Source organism: Haplochromis burtoni, unplaced genomic scaffold, assembly GCF_018398535.1.
Source record: "Haplochromis burtoni strain Fernald_Lab_line unplaced genomic scaffold, NCSU_Asbu1 Contig_53, whole genome shotgun sequence".
In the NCBI taxonomy this organism is placed as follows: domain Eukaryota; kingdom Metazoa; phylum Chordata; class Actinopteri; order Cichliformes; family Cichlidae; genus Haplochromis; species Haplochromis burtoni.
Genome location: NW_024582414.1, coordinates 627,521 through 641,933, shown reverse-complemented (window position 1 = coordinate 641,933; position 14,413 = coordinate 627,521). Strand labels below are relative to the sequence as shown.

The 14,413-nt window shown below is 39.7% G+C and overlaps 1 protein-coding gene across 1 annotated transcript in view; it reads left to right on the top strand.

The window, feature by feature from the left end:
* LOC102311250 (collagen alpha-1(XXIV) chain) overlaps window positions 1-14,413 on the top strand; it is an 83,824-nt gene that overhangs the window by 61,471 nt on the left and 7,940 nt on the right. The window contains exons 32-49 of the mRNA XM_005923910.3: window positions 683-736; window positions 1,419-1,472; window positions 1,587-1,640; window positions 1,805-1,858; window positions 3,529-3,582; window positions 3,961-4,068; window positions 4,530-4,583; window positions 4,785-4,892; window positions 5,353-5,406; window positions 5,564-5,617; window positions 5,759-5,815; window positions 6,553-6,606; window positions 7,213-7,266; window positions 7,836-7,889; window positions 9,065-9,118; window positions 9,799-9,906; window positions 12,073-12,180; window positions 12,302-12,409. Coding sequence (XP_005923972.1) covers window positions 683-736; window positions 1,419-1,472; window positions 1,587-1,640; window positions 1,805-1,858; window positions 3,529-3,582; window positions 3,961-4,068; window positions 4,530-4,583; window positions 4,785-4,892; window positions 5,353-5,406; window positions 5,564-5,617; window positions 5,759-5,815; window positions 6,553-6,606; window positions 7,213-7,266; window positions 7,836-7,889; window positions 9,065-9,118; window positions 9,799-9,906; window positions 12,073-12,180; window positions 12,302-12,409 — 1,245 coding nt within the window. The remainder of the gene's footprint in view (window positions 1-682; window positions 737-1,418; window positions 1,473-1,586; window positions 1,641-1,804; window positions 1,859-3,528; window positions 3,583-3,960; window positions 4,069-4,529; window positions 4,584-4,784; window positions 4,893-5,352; window positions 5,407-5,563; window positions 5,618-5,758; window positions 5,816-6,552; window positions 6,607-7,212; window positions 7,267-7,835; window positions 7,890-9,064; window positions 9,119-9,798; window positions 9,907-12,072; window positions 12,181-12,301; window positions 12,410-14,413) is intronic.

Here is a 14,413-nt window from a genome sequence, read left to right as displayed (position 1 = left end):
ATTAAGATGCGAAAATAACAGTTATGTTTCCATTCAGGAATGCCAGTAAATGATTTTTAGCGGTTGAATGTCCTTTTGACTGGGACTATTGGACTTTAACCAGCTATGCAGCTCTAAATTAATATCCAAAGGACTTACCTTATTGAATTAAATAGTAAATTGACTTGTTTGTATAAAGCACTTTATACCTCATGTCTCATCACATACGCACTTTTTTTTGTGTCTAAATACTTTCTTCGATAAGTGCACGAGAAGTAACTCAAGGTTCAGTATCTTGCCCAAGAATACTTTGGCACATAGACTGGGGTAGCCGGGGATTAAACCACCAACCTTTAAATTAGCAGATGACCTGCTCTGCTTCATGAGCCACAAAACTTCTAATGTTGCAAATTTAGCTCACAGGCATAAAAACAAATGCCATTGGTCACATAATTGGAGTGTCTTGGCTATACAATGTTTGGACTACGACAAACAGAATCTCATCCTGGAGTTTCTGTGTTGTGTCTGTAGCTGTCAGGCAACCTTGAAATATTAAACTCAGCCATCGCGTGTGTGTGGCCACACGGGAAATTGTGGTGATAATGATGGTGGTGTTGGTAATGACGAGAAGCCGTGCATGACTTCTGTTAACTACACAGGATGCTTGAGTGAATCACCACTGAGCTCATGATTATGTTTCCAGGGAAAACCAGGTATTCCAGGCAGCACCGGGGAGAGGGGAGCCCAAGGTGAACCAGTAAGTATGCGCTTTTTTTCCTGCTGCATTGATGTGGTTGTTACAGGAAACTGCAAACAAACCGCATGCTGTGAAAAACACCTTCAGCAGAACGTGTAATGACAGTGGGGAGAACGCGCTCGCCCGTAGATGCTCGCACGAGTTTCGCGAGGGAGAAGCTGTTACAGTTTAAATCACACGAGAAGCTCTGATCTTAGCAGAAAGAGAATCATTTCGGGGGAGGGAGTATATATTTGATATTCTTTGTTTTCTTCCCTCTTCTGCTTTCACCACACCTGAATGCTCCCCACCTTGTGCCTCCCTTTTTGGCTTAGTCTTCAAATTCTTAATTTGCCTGGAACTCCTTCAGTCCCCACAGGGGCAGGAGGAATGTCAAACAGTCAGATACAGATATTTATAAGGGTGAGAGCTTTCTGTAATGCTAGAGGCTCGGTTTATGTTATAGGTCTCATCTTGTGTGTTTGGCTGGTCTTCAGTCTTTTTATTTCAGACTCATTCAATCTCATCTGTCAGTTCTTTTTCTAGACTAGACATATAATTAAAAGTTGGGGCATTACATGCTAGAGTTTTGTGTTATATCTATTTCGTTCTATTTTGTTTTAAGTTCCTGATGCATACGTTAATGAGATTCCTGAATCATTGTGTTTGTGTGCTTTAGCCATGGTGGTTCTTTTTCTTTCAGGGACCCAGAGGACCTGCTGGAGAGGCTGGACCTGATGGAGAACAAGGACCTGAAGTACTTTACATTAAATGCTCATGATGCTTTATTGATTATGAGTATTATTTGACAATCCTATCCAAATGTATACAAATGAAATATTGCCTATGGTTCTCTTTCCCATCATTGTAGGGTTTACCAGGCTTAGAGGGAGAACCAGGTGCCATTGGAGAGCCAGGGGCAAAGGTTTGTACTGTCTTGTTATAATTCTTGAAGCTTTGCCTTCTTCCTGCTCCACTAATGTGCAAATCAATGGGCACGCTCATTGAAAGTGAAACAGCGGGTGATGCAAATATGTAAGTGTGTTCTGACCTCCAGCCAGCTTCTTGTTGTGGTTTGTCTCCCTGTAGGGTGATGTTGGGCCTCCAGGAGCTGAAGGGGAGCAGGGGCAGGAGGGAATGAGAGTGAGTGACTGCAGTTTGCTAATCCCTTCCTTCCCTGTGTTCGGGTAACCCTAACCCAGTTGTATATTTACTCACCCCCCTCATTCTGACAGAGATGTTTTATCCGCTTGCCAGAAGAAAGTAGAAACACAAAACTGTTTGTGTGATGTATAAACTATATATATATATATATATGTAGATGGAACAGACTGCTTTAGTTTCATCTCCCCGTGTTGTCCACAGAATTAGACAGAGCTTTGAATGGCTGGCTGTCCGTGGGCAGATTTTTTAACATGACAGGGCTTAACTGTGCAAGATCCATTCAAAAACATTGTGTGTTAGATAAGTGTTTCATTAAGTCGAGGCTTATTGCAAAGAAAGGCACGATGCAGCCCATGAGTACTGGATATAAGCTGTCAGCAGCAGAGGGGCCAAGCGGCTTCTGTCAAACACACACGCACTTTATGCCCCAGTCTCTACCTTCCTTTCATCATTTCATGTATTTTAAGTTCCTCATATGTACATAAAACTATTTTGATTATGTAAAATGTGTGAGAGGAAGCGAGCTAAATCTGCAATCCTTTTGGAAACCCCTTTGATGTGAAAAATCTAGGTAATGTAGAATAGACTATTAGGGGAAAGCAGCCCCCCAAAAAACAAAAATCAACACCACTCCTTACATAACTTAATGACTTCAGCAAACCATTGAGTTTATGGTCACAGTCACTAGTTTTATATCTTATTTTATTCCACACTATGTTCATTCTAAATTATTGTCCCATTTACAGTAAAATAGACTATAAAGCCAGATGTGTTTTAGTGGTTACATTGTAATTGACTTGCTTCCATTCAAAGTGCAACATCCCTCAGTTGATGGCTTCATCCAGCTTTCAAATACAGTCTTTGCTTTAAAACTAGGTACATATGTGTGACCTAAAAACTCACTGGTATTGGATCTGGTGTGATCCCCATTGTTTAATTGCATTATGTGAATGGATGGAATTTTCAAAAATCAATGAAAGTTATCCGATTATCAAATACTTGGATGGAAAACAAAAACCTGGATCATATGTGACATGTGGCAGTATGGTTGTTTCCATGGAGATCTTACCAGTGCAGATGTTCTATGAGGTCTAGGTTTTATAGTTTAAATGATTATATTGAGGATTTCAACATAATTTGAATTTTTCATGAATCTATTTCCATTTTAGAGAGTGCTGCATGATTTTTGCCTGTTGCTTACGCAAAAATAATTATCTCTTAATGTATTTTTGTTTTAAACAAACACATTATAAATAGAAGAGTAAGTAAAGTAAAGTCTAGTTCTCATCACATTGAAGTGATGTGCAAGTATATTTGAGGATGCATGCATGCAGTAGGTTGGATTAGGTTGGGCTGGGAGCTTTTTTTATCACACGTAACCACAGGTTACACAAATTATTAAACAATCTTGTGTTACGAAGGGATATGAAGTTGTGCAGAGTATTATTTAAACTTGCCGAGGATTTCCAGAAGCAGCATGCCTGTTACTAAGAATCCCTGTCTATTTTATAAACGGCTCCAATTAAAACTGAAGTAAAAATTCATAGATGCATTGTAGTTTTCTTGGCACTTGAGTTGAGATGTAATAGGAACTGCTGGTTTCTAACTTTTTACAGCAGATGTATTTAAAACTGTTTTTATGTTTTAAGGGTCCTCCCGGTCCCCCTGGTGAAGACGGACCTCAGGGAAAAGATGGAGCCAAGGTTTGTTGACTTGTGTGTTCTTGATTATTTCTGATCAAATGAACCAGGGAGCCAAAAGATTTATTTTAGCAGGACTGACCCTATGATAGTAAATCAAAATGTTAGAACATCCGCAGATTAGCTCAGCATTCCAAAATAGGTCATCCCAGTGGTACATTGAATCTCATTGCATTACTTAGTATATCTACTTAATTTCACACTGGATTTGAGTATGATATTAAAATCTACGGAAGCGGGTGAAAGTCATGTTAGTTTGCCCCAAATCTTCCATCTTTCTAGTGGTAATATAATAAAAGCTTATTCTATTGTTGCTGAATTGTCTTTACTTTTACTCTTTTCTTGTGTGCCTGTTTTCCTCTTTCTACGTCAAATTGCCAGGGTGAACCTGGAGAGCGTGGGCCTTTTGGGGAGCCAGGGGAGAAAGGGACAGAAGGGGATCCTGGACCCCTGGGGCCACCCGGAGAGCCTGGGAAACAGGGCTTCCGTGTAAGTTAATATTGGTCCCAAAGTTTAACTTTCAGATAATACAGCAAACTTCATGTAAATGAGGGAAATCTAGAGACACATTTCTGTAAATAATGCCTTTGATTCCCAGTAGGGGTCACTCTGCTCTTCAATAAAAACGTTTTGCTACTGGGTTGATAAATTTACCTTGTCAGAGATTTTGGATGTGTAGCATGGTCTGAGAGCTGCAGATCTTAGGTTCTTGGTGTTTGGAGATACAGATCCAAGTCTAGCCATGGGTGACAAGGAGCAAGAAGGTCATTGTTATCTGGAGGGAAGGACGCAGATTCAGAGTGTATCTAGTGTATCAGTATCTGCTGGTTAGTGTTTAATCTGAACATCGGGCAATAAAGTGAGACAGAATCCAGAATATGACAGAGTCTGTTCTGGGATAATTTAAAATGTATTTTAAGCAATATAATTTACTGGCAATCACTTTACAGGGTCCAGAAGGAAAAGTGGGTCCCCCAGGAAACAGAGGACGGCACGGAAAGAAAGTAAATATCCTGATCAACACCATATGTTTCCCAGCCAAGTTCCATTTAACACAAAGGGCACATTTAACACAGAGAGCCACTGAGGCATCTAGTCTTATAGTTTATTTTTAAAGTAACCTGCTTACAATAAAACAAAAACAGCAAGATTTATTAATAACAATAATTTTTATGTCTTTTAATTATATTTACAATCTTTTACAGGGAGAGAGGGGTCCTCCTGGTCTTGCTGGGGAGATTGGCGCTCGGGGAGACATCGGCCAGCCGGGCGAGCCAGGACTGAAAGGTGCCAGGGGAACTCGAGGCACATCTGTAAGTTCCCATTTCTTCTTCTACTACTGTAGGTGTTGAAGACTGCAAGCCACAGTTTATATTGAAGGTGTGGCCTGCAGTCTATGATGTTTGTTAATTGAATCTGTGGAATTGTATCAGCTGAACCTTTAGCTATAATGGGCTAGAGAGGGGAAAAAGACTCATCTTGTGTATAATTAATTCTTTATACTGCTGAAGTCAATCGAACTCAGATTTTTAAAACCAAAGCAAACTGTTAAAACCAAAGCAAGAAGATGTAAGAGATGGCAAGCTAGGAGGATGCCAGACATTTTTTCAGCTCCCCTTTCAGTAGAACCACTGAGACTACTTTGATATAGCTGTGGATCAACGATTTATAAGCCTGCCAAAGATATATTTATCTGGAGAAGACCTAAAAAGCAAAGCAGAGGCACCATGACTGATTCAAGGCCTTATTTCGCATTTTCTGCATTGTTTCCAGGGTCAGCCTGGAGTCATGGGGATAGACGGGCAACCAGGACTTCCAGGATACCCAGTAAGTTTTTCTTTTCTAAACTTGGTTTCATGAAAACAGTCTTTTGACATAATATATGGAATTTTGTTTATCCCTAAAGAACAGTTCTGATTAAAAGCCAGCATAAGTGTGGCAGCTCCATTACGTACAATAATCAGGTTTTCTTTTTTTTCTTTAGGGGCACCTTGGAAAGCCTGGGCCCGTTGGCCCGCCAGGACCCAAAGGTGAAAAGGTAATTTGATACCTGAATTTGTGACTTATGTCCTTAACTGGATTTCTTAGGTTATTCAGAGTTCTTTAAAGTACTAAATTATCTGCCTGCAATCTACATCCACTCATCTATGATTGTATGTTTGCGTTTGCTACATCCCAGGGTTACCCAGGCGATGACAACAGGACCCCAGGACTGCCAGGGCCCTTAGGTGAACCAGTAGGTCTTGCTTTCCTTTAAACTCTCCATTCTGAACTCTCCTTGCTCTGCTTATCCAAAGCAATTTAAATACCAGATTGAGACTGGATGTAAAAGTTAATCCTGATCAGCTCCTGATTTTAGCACCAAATGCACTCATTGATAAAAAATGAATGTTAAAGTTTCTTGTCCTAAATCTGTCATGTGCATGAAGCGATTATCAACCTTCTGTGTCTTAATTACTGACTGAGAAGTTAGAGACAAAACAGCTACCTCACACACAGGGCACAGCTAAAGTTTTCTTCCTAATACCTAAGTCACCACAAGGATTCAGCATATTTCACAGTGACTCATTCTTAGACTAATATCAAAGGAGGATCAGCATAAAGCGGCTTTAGAAACCCCGGAGTCATGCAGTCATACAACAGTTGTGTTCTCTAAGATGCATTTCCCCTGCAATAGTCATGACTACTGACAGAGGCTACACTGCATGAACAGTTGGAGGTATTGGCTGTCTGCACGTCAGTAGTATTGAATTTTCAAGTTGGCACAGAATTGCAGTGTATAGTATAAACAATACAATGCCAGCCTCTGCTTTATTGTACCCTGTAATCACGTTCAGAGAGATTCATGTGTTTGATATGTGGGGAGTGAGTCTGAGTAGGTGCCCAGCTCACCTGAAGCTGTGCAGGTAAAAGACAGGCATGTACGTATATGCAGTATGCACATTCATGTGTGTGCATTCATTGTCTACGCAGGGGCCTCCAGGGGAACGAGGAGAGCGTGGAGAGTCGGGGGATGAAGGCTATCAGGTAGGAACGAACCATTAAACGTCAGACACACGGCACTCCGCTCAGTCTGCTTGATTGTTGTTTATACTCCATGCTGCCTCTTTCGCATGAAGAGCAGACCACACATGTTGGAGAGGATTACCAAAATCCGAGCAATAAAGCTGAGAAAATCTGCTGCTTTTTCCCAAGAAGTACACACACTTGAGCACAAGTTCACGGTGATGGCAACGTATTACCTGGGGGGGGGGGTGTCTGTGCTAGTCTGTGAACTCGTCTCCAAATTCAAAAATCTTCATTGTCGTTAACATATAAAACATTTTGGTTTTTAGATGCATTTGTTTTTGTTGTATTATTCTGCAGTTTCCTTAGACAGGACAAAAGACAGACTGGTTAGTTAAGTAAATGGATGAAATAGTTTAATTCGGTGCAGTTATAGATAATATAAAAAAAATCCTAGTTTTGATACTATGGAGCCTCTGAGTTTTTACTGCAGGTGGAAAAGAGGCCTTTGGGTATAGACATTAATTATGCTTTTGGGCTCCCTCTTTAGTAAAGAACATGAGAATGATGTGCATGTATTATTCACAAATAAAAAGTTACTTATCAAATCTGAAAATTATGTTTCAGGGCTATATCGGTACCCCTGGACCTCGTGGGGCTTCTGGACCACAAGGCCCACCGGTAAGTCAGTAAACAGCTGCCTAAAAATTTACAAAGAACTAAACCGAAGTTTTAGACTGAAGAAGGCTCGTGGATGAGAGCTAAAGAAGACTTAAAGAAGTCTGGTTGCCTTTTTATTTTCAAGCTTAAGACTACCATGACCTAATGGCAGAGAACCCACACAGCCGTAGCAACACTATTTAATCTGTTGTTTTTTTACATTTACCCACAGTTAAATATCTCTACTGTGTGCTGGCCATATTGTCGTGATGATAAATATATGAAATATCTAAATGTGTTCTTTCAAAGGGTGACAGATAAGTACGTCTTTAAATCAAAACTTTTTGTTCAGTTTGAGAGTGTGATTGTTCTCCTAACAGGAAAATGCCTATTAGATTAGGATCTATACTGTGGGATATACTGTATATGCTGTGGAGTATTAAAAGTGACTCGATTAAGAAGTAGGGTAAACAAGGATATTCCTTATAATCATAATCTTGCATATCATTTTTATATAGATGTACACAGCTTGATAATATTTTGCGTTTTTATATTCTACTTACTTTATAGTGTATTCTTCCTTCGCACAGGGATCTCCAGGCTCCCCCGGAGAACCAGGCCCAAAAGGAGAAAAAGGAGCTCCGGTGAGACTTGACACCATTAACATACAGCATAATACAGCTTTTCAATAATGTGAATAGTTTAGGAAATCACTAAATTTGGTCTCTTCTCTGTGTGGAATGATTGATTTACACCTGACAGTAGAAAATGTACAAAACCAGATGCAAACAGATTTAACCAAAATCCCCAATTTGTCATTTTTTTAGCTGTCACCACAGGAGCATGCTGCTACAGATGTTTAAGCTGCTTGTCACGCTAGATAATTTTAGCTCAGCTGTGGTAGAATTCTGCTTACTTCATCGAGATAGAAAGCAGGCGGTTGAAGAAAAAAAAGAAATGCTTGGAGCAATGAAATTTGGACAGCAACCAGGGAACTGCAGCTTTTCCTTACACCCTGAATGCACCATTAAACTTCTCAAATATTTAATCTGATGTTTATTAATGGCTCATTGCTTTTTGTTCTTTGATACTTAAAATGCAGATACGTTTTACTAACATGTGCTACCTTGAACTAACAGGTTTGCTTGCTTAGTCTCATGTTCTTTAGAGCCCTCAGTCTTCACAGGCTTTCTAATTGCATAACTATGCATAACTATGATTTCCCTGTGCAACAGCTTTGACGCTCCTTGATCAGGTTCCATACGCCCTTTTGTAATCTTGAAGTGTCACAGGTGTACAGACATGACTGACTCGCCACCACATGCGAAACAGCTTGTATAGAAGAGTGATTATATAAGCAGTTCACATACTATCCAACCATTTCAGTGGATTTCGCCAAACTCGAGTTCAAATGAAGTTTATGCAATACCTTAACATGCAACTTGTATTTCCATATGCTTAGAAGCACTGAGAACTTAGCAGCCTGCCAGGAAACACTGGAAACTTTGAGGATCTTCTGTATGCCTGTTTTAGATTAACAGCTTTGATAAAGCATTTCTTAAACAATATCTCTCTGGGACTATGAATAAATCACTGTCACTGGGTTGATGTTTTTAGCTGTTATGGTTTTAAAGTATCCATAAAGGTTTTGAACTGGACATTTCTTGCAACAGTATTCAGTGATTTTCACTAAAATCTGAAACATTTCTCTGTGAAGTATAGTAAAAATCACATTTTTACTGTGTAGAGAGTGATATACTAAAACATTTGTGTTTTCTTTTTAATGCACATGTTATTTTTCATGTTTATGTTTTTCCAGGGTTTGGCTGGAAAGAAAGGTGCAAGAGGTCTGGTTGGAGCTTCCGGCATTGAAGTAAGCATCATATTAGCTCAATTAAGTGAATGGCCTAAAGAGAAGCAGCCGCCTCTTTACATTAGCTGAGAACCTTCTGCATCATCAAATTATTGCATATGTCTACACGGTTCTCATTCCTTTAAAAGGAAAAAAAAATCACAAGATCAACAGTGATCATTGAGAAAATAAACAGATGTGAGCTTTAATTTGAAAAACTTGATAAGCCAAAACCCAACATGATTGCAATAAAAATGCAAAAACTAAACTAAATCAAACTATGAGGAAGGCACTAAAGACAAAAGTAGGACATCTGGGAGCAGATGATTACACAAAGAGAAAGACAAGACTAGACATACAGGCTTAGGGATGACTGACAATGAGACACAGTTGGAAATGAACAGGCAGGAAAGGAACAAAGACAGGAGACAAAACCCAGAGCAAGACGCACAAGAAAACCAACCTTCAAAATAAAACAAAGTAACTGACAAATATGAAGACGGAGAAGACCAGGATAAATATTTTATTGTAATTTCTAACGATCCAGATGGTGGACTTCAGTGCTTCAGGCTAAGCATCAGAGGAAGAATCACAGGTGTAAATATAGTCACGAGATTATTGACGGAAAGTGATGTTTTACGAAAAGATTGATGGTATTTTTAAATGCCCCTCGGGCTGAAACTGACACTGTCATTTAACAGGGGCCGACTGGTTTACCTGGGCTCACAGGAATGAAGGGTTATCCAGGCCCTGATGGCCCCCCGGGACCAACTGGCTTAGCAGGACTCCCAGGAAAGCAAGGTCGACAGGTAATCGGTGACATATAGACAGCAGCGTTTCCTTGGTGTTGGGATTAACATTATAGCAAACGCTAACTACGGTAGCCTTAAGTAATTGATTAGCTTACTATTTTAGGCAATTCAATAGACTCACATTAATGAAATATATTTAAAAAGCAGAGTTCAGTTGAATGTTTTTTCACCATGAGCACTGTTAATGGTGGTCGCAGAAGGAGTCGAAAGACGTAGTTGCACAGCTAAACTGTCAACAGGGGAGTTCCTTTACTGGAGACTTGTGGCGTGCTTTCTGTAGCACCACAAAAATCAACAAATGGGACTCATGGAATTGCAAGTGACCAAAGATTTACTCCAGCTCCTTCCATCTGTTATTGTATGAGTGGGACTGGAGACTTGGACTGATCATTAAATGTCTTGTTTGATTTGATTGGCCTCTTCATTTTGGGCCTCTCCAAATATGTATGCAGCCAAAGTGGACTGGGATTACATGCGTGCAAAAGGCCTTTTAGCCAAGTTGGAAAGCCAAGTCCTACTGGTCTGGCTTTCATTTAGATAATGTTGTATGAAAGTCTAGTAAGGCTAATTTTAGCCATTGATGCTTTTCAGATGAACTAAAACTATACAGTTTCCCATTGGTAACATCCCCAACTGCACTGGTGTTGAAAGAACGTGAATAATCCCTTAAAATTATATCTGTCTAATTTAAATATAGTAATATGTCTTACATTGCTGTGTAAAAAGTGATGCAATGATTTGACATTGCATCACTTTTTACTTTCAGCTCCACAAGAAGGCAAATTTTCAGGTCTGCTGTAGTAGAGGGCCGTTTTACTTGATAAAGGACATTCTTCACTCCTTAACTTCAAGTCTTTAAATCAAACTGCTGCTTAAAAGCGGCTGATTCTGAGTCTTGGAGAGCCCCTTACAAATAATTTTCAGCTTTTCTGTGAATCAGTTTCAGTTTTTCACTCAAGCTGCCAAGAAAAAACTGTCAGGTTTCATAAATCCTTTTGTCGTTATCGTCTTTGCCCTTTGTGCCTAAGTTGGCACAGAATTCACTGTGACATCATAAATGACATTTTTGGAAATAACTTAACAATTCATGCTCATATTAAAAAGAATCACAACATTAATTTCTAATATGATAAAATGATGAACCGATTATGCATCACATGCCAAGTACCAGATGTCCATGGATGTTGTTATCTAGGTTTAATCTGGTCTGCCATTCGTGACATTTACAGACCCTCTTGTGTGTAAATTAGTTGAAAAGTTAAAATCCGTCTCTTTCAGGCTCAAATTCAACAAATTTATGTTTACCTTCCAAGTCATTTTCTTTTGATTAGAAGTTAAAATGATTTCTAAATGGCACATAGCCCCTTTTACCCGCATTCCTGTATGTGGGGAAAGGTGAAGGTTAAATTGTTCAGACCTTGGTTTATCTAAGGGTTTGCCAACACCTGCATACTGTGGGTTTCATCCAGTAAACCACTGGTGGTGTAATTCCACCGAAATTCCTAAAGTATCCTGTCTCTTCACTGTCAGCCACATGCGAGGCAACAACTCACTGAGTGTGTTATTCTAAAATCTCAGGCTCCCTGCTGCCTCACCTACACTGCTGATGGAGCAGGAAACCACTGTGGTCTACAAAGTAAAAAACAACTCACTAACAGGTTTTCTGGACAGCCTTTAGACATACGCTGTCGAGGACCCGTGTTCTAAAATTGCTTCAACACAACAATTTTAGAATTTTGTTTATATAATGAAACACTGGAAATAGTGTTCATTGTACTCTATAGCAGCTAATTGTAGTAGATGTCAATATTTACCATCAGTAAATAACCCTCTCCACTAACACTCAAGTTCCAAATGATTTTTCCAACATGCATTTATACACTTGTGTTTAGCTTTTGCAGAGGACTATGCTTGTGGTTTTGTCTGCTTTGTCAGAAATTTGAGTGTCATTTGTTTAATAGCAACATTTAAACAGAAGAGGCACCCATAAGATAGACCTCAAATGTGTCACTATATATGTCATTTACTGTTGTAGAGTAGTGTTTTAAACAGTGGCATAATGTTTTGTGGATTTTGTGTTGTGCCTTTTGAGGAAGCACACTAACTTTAGTACCTTTTTAACCTTGGCAAAGATTTGTTCAATCATCTCTTGTGTGTATGTAGGGTCAGAGCGGCTCAGTGGGACTGGAAGGGCCTGCTGGACAGCCAGGTCCAATGGGAGAACTTGGACTTCCTGGACATTCTGGAGAAAGGGGACCGCCAGGTCACAAGGTGGAAATGTTAATCATTATAAAGACCCATTTTCTTTGTGAAAAAGAAAGTCCTCTCCGGTGAGATAAAATGCTACTGTGACATGCACCTAAACTGTTTAATTGACCTTTTATTGGATCAGGGAGAACCTGGCCTACCAGGAGACAGGGGGGGGCCTGGAATCAAGGGCATGAAGGGAGCTGCAGGTGACCAGGGAAAGAAAGGAGACCCAGGACCCAAAGGGCTGTCTGTGAGTACATGCAAGCAAAGTCCTAAAATAGAAGTCAATCTTTAATAGTACTTGAGAACGTTTGTTGTAAACTGTGTGGTAGTTCTGTGATTTATTATCAAAGTTTTGACATACAATTAGGCCTATATATAAAAACAGCAGTAATTCCTTAACAGTTAATTTAAAAACTTTCGTTAAACTCTTTTTAAGATAATTTAAAGCTAAAATTTGCATTTCAATCACATCTTGTTTTTTTTTTATTTAAAATCCACTGCGGTGGTGCACAGAAACGGTCTCAGTGTGCAAAACATTTGGCTCTAACTGTATGTTTGAGGCTCAGTTCTGTTCATCATGGACAGTGTTTAGAAGACAGGATTATGACTCTGATGCAGGACAGGACTTAAACTTAAAACAGTGTTTATTGCTGGTGTTTCATGGGTAAAACAAACAATAAGAGAGGCATTAGGGAGGCTGAGAGAATATATAGACACGCAGCAGGTAATTAGGGAGACTGGAAACACTGGGGAAAACAGCTGAAACTCCTTTGGGAAAGCAAGACAAGGGAAACAAAACTACACACAGTGACCAAGAGACGAGGGACTATCAAAGTAGGACAGGAAGTAATCAAAAGACGAGAATATCAAATTCTAAGACTTCACAACGAGGCACAGGGGAGGCAAGAAGTGTGATAACGGATGGGAAACACAGACACATAAATTAACTAAATGCAGAATACTAGACACAAGAGGACAAACCCAGAGGGAGGAATAAACAGCCAGGAACAAGGAATACAACAAAATACGCTAAATAAATGAACTGTAACCCCTAAACAAACCAAAACTTCAAGCTCCATCAAACTCACAATGCTGGGGCCCAGGACCAGGATGCTGGTAGCTGAATTCACATTTAGAGACAGTGCTACAAAATCAAATTAACTAGCTCCATCGCATAATATTAAATCAAGATACAATATAGATTTTTTTTTTTTAATTCTATGCCTGACGCATTTTTGTAACTCTTTAATCTTCACATTTATACAGTTTTTATTTCAGCCTGTGTGTTTTTCACAGATACTTGTCATGTCTTTTTTTTCATGTACCCGGTAGAGTATATACAGTACTTTCCACTGGAATGCACTTGTTGAAATATGGCTTTATAAGCTTATATACATTCTTTAATACCTCTCTAAATATAGCTTCAGGGACATATGAAGCCAATCTTTGGTGAGCTTTCAATGTGTGCCTGACACTTTTCCAACCTGAGTAGAGTAACAAATTATCTGGGCGAGACTAGGAATGGAAACATTCCGCTTGGTGAGGCCAAGTTATGTAAGATCCTCACACTCCAGGGACCTGAAAAAGAGGTGCTTTGCTTTACTTATGTAACTCCCCGAAGAAGAAAAAAGAAACAGCATTTAATCCCTTGCTCTCCCCTCCGATAGTTATCTCCACTGATGCTCCTGAAACTGAGAGGAGACTCAGACCCTTGGGTCAGATCCCTTTACACATTTTAGTCAATAGAGTCTCTGGGCCAGAGTCACCAGTTTCAAAGTGGAGCTGTCTAAAGAATGTGGAAGACTGGCTGTACAAACACTGTCTGCCACCCTGGAAGGCATGTGCTTAGACACAGGATAGGACGCAGACATCCATCCCCTCACAGTGTGTCTAGATCATGTGAGTGTGTGCACTGAGACTGCCGCAGATTGACAGAAAGTCTTCTGTGTGTGCCCCAGTTCTTTTGAAAAAGAAAAGAAGGGTCTTTATAAGGCTTGCCTAGTGTCCCTGTTGTGTCTGGTATTAAAACTGGGTGAAAAATCAAGTAAATCAACCCCACCTCCACACACACACACACACACGCACACACTTGCCTTTTATATCTTAGTAAGGACATCTAATTGACATAATGCTTTCCCTAGCCGCTTACCGTTACCCTAACCATCAAAAATGCCTAACCCTTAGCCTAAACCAAACCATAACCTAACTGTAGCCCTGACACTAAAACCACATTTTGTGCCTCAAAAATGCC